The following is a 3,619-nucleotide window of genomic DNA, read 5'->3' on the forward strand; positions in this document are numbered from 1 at the left end:
AACAATGATAGCAAGTTGAGTGTTAAAGAATCCAAGGATCTTAGTGTAGTTCACAAGAGGGTGAAGGCTGCACTAGAACTGTCATCTGGGTTAAAATGCTGAAATACTTCAGTACTGATTAGGAAAGATAAATTCTCCACTTTTTGAGATCACAAGTGACCTGACAACATAATCCAGTATTGGCCACAGAGATAAGTAATGGGGCCTGCGCGTGTGTAGGCATGGATGGGGTGGCTGAGGCAGCATCTCTCCACATCACCCAAGGATAGGCAGCAAAGTCTGAGCCTATTTGGTATCAGGAGCAGTGTTGGTGGCAGGGGCTGAGGCCCAGGCTTTCCAATCCAGGCCATGAGATGCACACCCAGCCAATGCTGGTTGCCTCAGACATAATGTCTATCAATTTAATGAGAAAGTTAGAAGAACCGGATGTGATTCTCCATGTCAAATCATGACTCAGACAGAACTAATGAAGTTATGATGGAATGATTTAATAAACAGCTCATGTTATAGCTTATATCAGTTGAAAGTACTTTTTTGATATGTATAGCTTACTTATATAATAAAGGGGGATATACTAGTAATTATAATGCTTCATTTATAGTCATGTACCACATATCAATGTTTTGTCAATGACAGACCACATATACAATGGTGGTATTCTGTATAGCCTAGGTGCGTAGTGTTCTATACCAGTGGTCCGCAAACTACGGCTTGCGAGACACATGCGGCTCTTTGGCCCCTTGACTGTGACTCTTCAACAAAATACCGACTTCTTCGCATGGGCCATGAAGTTTCAATTGCACTATACGTGCGCGCCCACCCGTGGTATTTTGTGGAAGAGTCACACTAAAGGGACCAAAGAACCGCACATGGCTCGCAAGCTGCAGTTTGCCGACCACTGTTCTATACCATCTAGGTTTGTGTATGTGCATTCTGATGTTTGCACAATGACAACATTGTTAAAAGATGCTTTTCTCAGAGTATTTTGCCATAGTTCAGCAGTGCATGACTGAATAGATTGATATATTGATTTAAAATGCCATTCTAGTAGTTGAATATATTTAGTATCACTGCTAGGTAGAATTATTGATTTCTTTGAGGCTCTAAGTATGGACATTAAGATATATAATATTTATATGTATATATGTGTGTAAGAAGAATTTACAAACCAATAGAAAAATAAATAGAATAAGAAAGCTAAAAAATCAAAGAACTGACACCCCCCCCTCCCCCGTCGGGTCCGGGTTCGCTTGCCTCGTCAGCGTCCGCGTTTTTCCCGCCTCACCAACCCCCCCGGACAGGACCCCTTGAGCTCGTCCCTCAGCTGCCACCATGAGCAACCAAGATCACTCCATGGATGAAATGACAGCCGTGGTGAAGATTGAGAAAGGAGTTGGTGGCAATAATGGGGGCAATGGTAATGGTGGTGGTGCCTTTTCTCAGGCTCGAAGCAGCAGCACAGGCAGTAGCAGCAGCAGTGGAGGAGGAGGAGGAGGAGGACAGGAATCCCACCCATCCGCTGGCAGCTGGATGTCATTAAACTAATTCTTTCCCTCTCATTTTTTTGGGTAGGAATCCCAGCCATCCCCTTTGGCTCTGTTGGCAGCAACTTGCAGCCGAATTGAATCACCCAATGAAAACAGCAACAACTCCCAGGGCCCAAGCCAGTCAGGGGGCACCAGTGAGCTTGACCTCACAGCTACACAACTCTCACAGGGTGCCAATGGCTGGCAGATCATCTCTTCCTCCTCTGGGGCTACTCCTACCTCAAAGGAACAGAGTGGCAGCACTACCAATGGCAGCAATGGCAGTGAGTCTTCCAAGAATCGTACCGTCTCTGGTGGGCAGTATGTTGTGGCTGCCACCTCCAACTTACAGAACCAGCAAGTCCTGACAGGACTACCTGGTGTGATGCCTAATATTCAGTATCAGGTAATCCCACAGTTCCAGACCGTTGATGGGCAACAGCTGCAATTTGCTACTACTGGGGCCCAAGTGCAGCAGGACGGTTCTGGTCAAATACAGATTATACCAGGTGCAAACCAACAGATCATCGCAAATTGAGGAAGTGGAGGCAACATCATTGCTGCTATGCCAAATCTACTCCAGCAGGCTGTCCCCCTCCAAGGCCTGGCTAATAATGTCCTCTCAGGACAGACTCAGTATGTGACCAATGTGCCGGTGGCTCTGAATGGGAATATCACTGTGCTACCTGTTAACAGTGTTTCTGCAGCTACTTTGACTCCTAGCTCTCAGGCAGTCATGATCAGCAGCTCTGGGTCCCAGGAGAGTGGCTCACAGCCCGTCACCTCAGGGACTGCCATTAGTTCTGCCAGTTTGGTATTGTCACAAGCCAGTTCCAGCTCCTTTTTCACCAATGCCAATAGCTATTCAACAACTACTACCACCAGCAACATGGGAATTATGAACTTTACCACCAGCGGATCAGCAGGGACCAACTCTCAGGGACAGACATCCCAGAGGGTTAGTGGGCTCCAGGGATCTGATGCTCTGAACATTCAGCAGAACCAGACCTCTGGAGGTTCACTGCAAACAAGTCAGCAAAAAGAGGGAGAACAAAACCAGCAGTCACAGCAACAACAGATTCTTATCCAGCCTCAGTTAATTCAAGGGGGACAGACCCTCCAGGCTCTTCAAGCAGCACCATTGTCAGGGCAGACCTTTACAACTCAAGCTATCTCCCAGGAAACCCTCCAGAACCTCCAGCTTCAGGCTGTTCCAAACTCTGGCCCCATCATCATCCGGACACCAACAGTGGGGCCCAATGGACAGGTCAGTTGGCAGACTCTTCAGCTGCAGAACCTCCAAGTTCAAAACCCACAGGCCCAGACAATCACCTTGGCCCCAATGCAGGGTGTTTCCCTGGGGCAGACCAGCAGCAGCAATACCACCCTTACACCCATAGCCTCAGCTGCCTCTATTCCTGCGGGCACAGTCACTGTGAATGCTGCTCAACTATCCTCCATGCCTGGTCTCCAGACTATTAACCTCAGTGCTTTGGGTGCTTCGGGAATCCAGGTGCACCAGCTTCCAAGCCTGCCCTTGACTATAGCAAATGCCTCAGGTGATCATGGAGCTCAGCTTGGCCTCCATGGGACCGGTGGTGATGGAATACATGATGACACAGCAGGAGGAGAGGAAGGAGAGAATAGCCCAGATCCCCAACCCCAAGCTGGTCAGAGGACCTGGTGGGAAGCATGCACCTGCCCTTACTGTAAAGATAGTGAAGGAAGGAGCTCTGGGGATGCTGGCAAAAAGAAACAGCACATTTGCCACATTCAAGGCTGTGGCAAAGTATATGGCAAGACCTCACACCTACAGGCACACTTGTGCTGGCACACAGGCGAGAGGCCATTCATGTGTGCCTGGTCATACTGTGGGAAATGCTTCACGCGTTCGGATGAGCTGCAGAGGCACAAACGCACACACACAGGTGAGAAGAAATTTGCCTGCCCTGAGTGTCCCAAGCGCTTCATGAGGAGTGACCACCTGTCAAAGCATATCAAGACCCATCAGAATAAGAAGGGAGGCACAGGCGTAGCCCTGAGTGTGGGCACTTTGCCCCTGGACAGTGGGGCTGGTTCAGAAGGCAGTGGGG

The 3,619-nt window shown here is 48.8% G+C and overlaps 1 protein-coding gene across 1 annotated transcript in view; it reads left to right on the plus strand.

The window, feature by feature from the left end:
• Window positions 1–1,224: 1,224 nt before the first annotated feature.
• Window positions 1,225–3,619, plus strand: part of LOC102753263 (transcription factor Sp1-like) — a 10,647-nt gene continuing 8,252 nt past the window's right edge. The window contains 2 exon segments of the mRNA XM_015568239.1: window positions 1,225–1,503; window positions 1,573–3,613. Coding sequence (XP_015423725.1) covers window positions 1,333–1,503; window positions 1,573–3,613 — 2,212 coding nt within the window. The 5' untranslated portion in view covers window positions 1,225–1,332.

The sequence above is a fragment of the Myotis davidii genome, unplaced genomic scaffold (genome assembly GCF_000327345.1).
Source record: "Myotis davidii unplaced genomic scaffold, ASM32734v1 scaffold8332, whole genome shotgun sequence".
Taxonomy (NCBI): Eukaryota; Metazoa; Chordata; class Mammalia; order Chiroptera; family Vespertilionidae; genus Myotis; species Myotis davidii.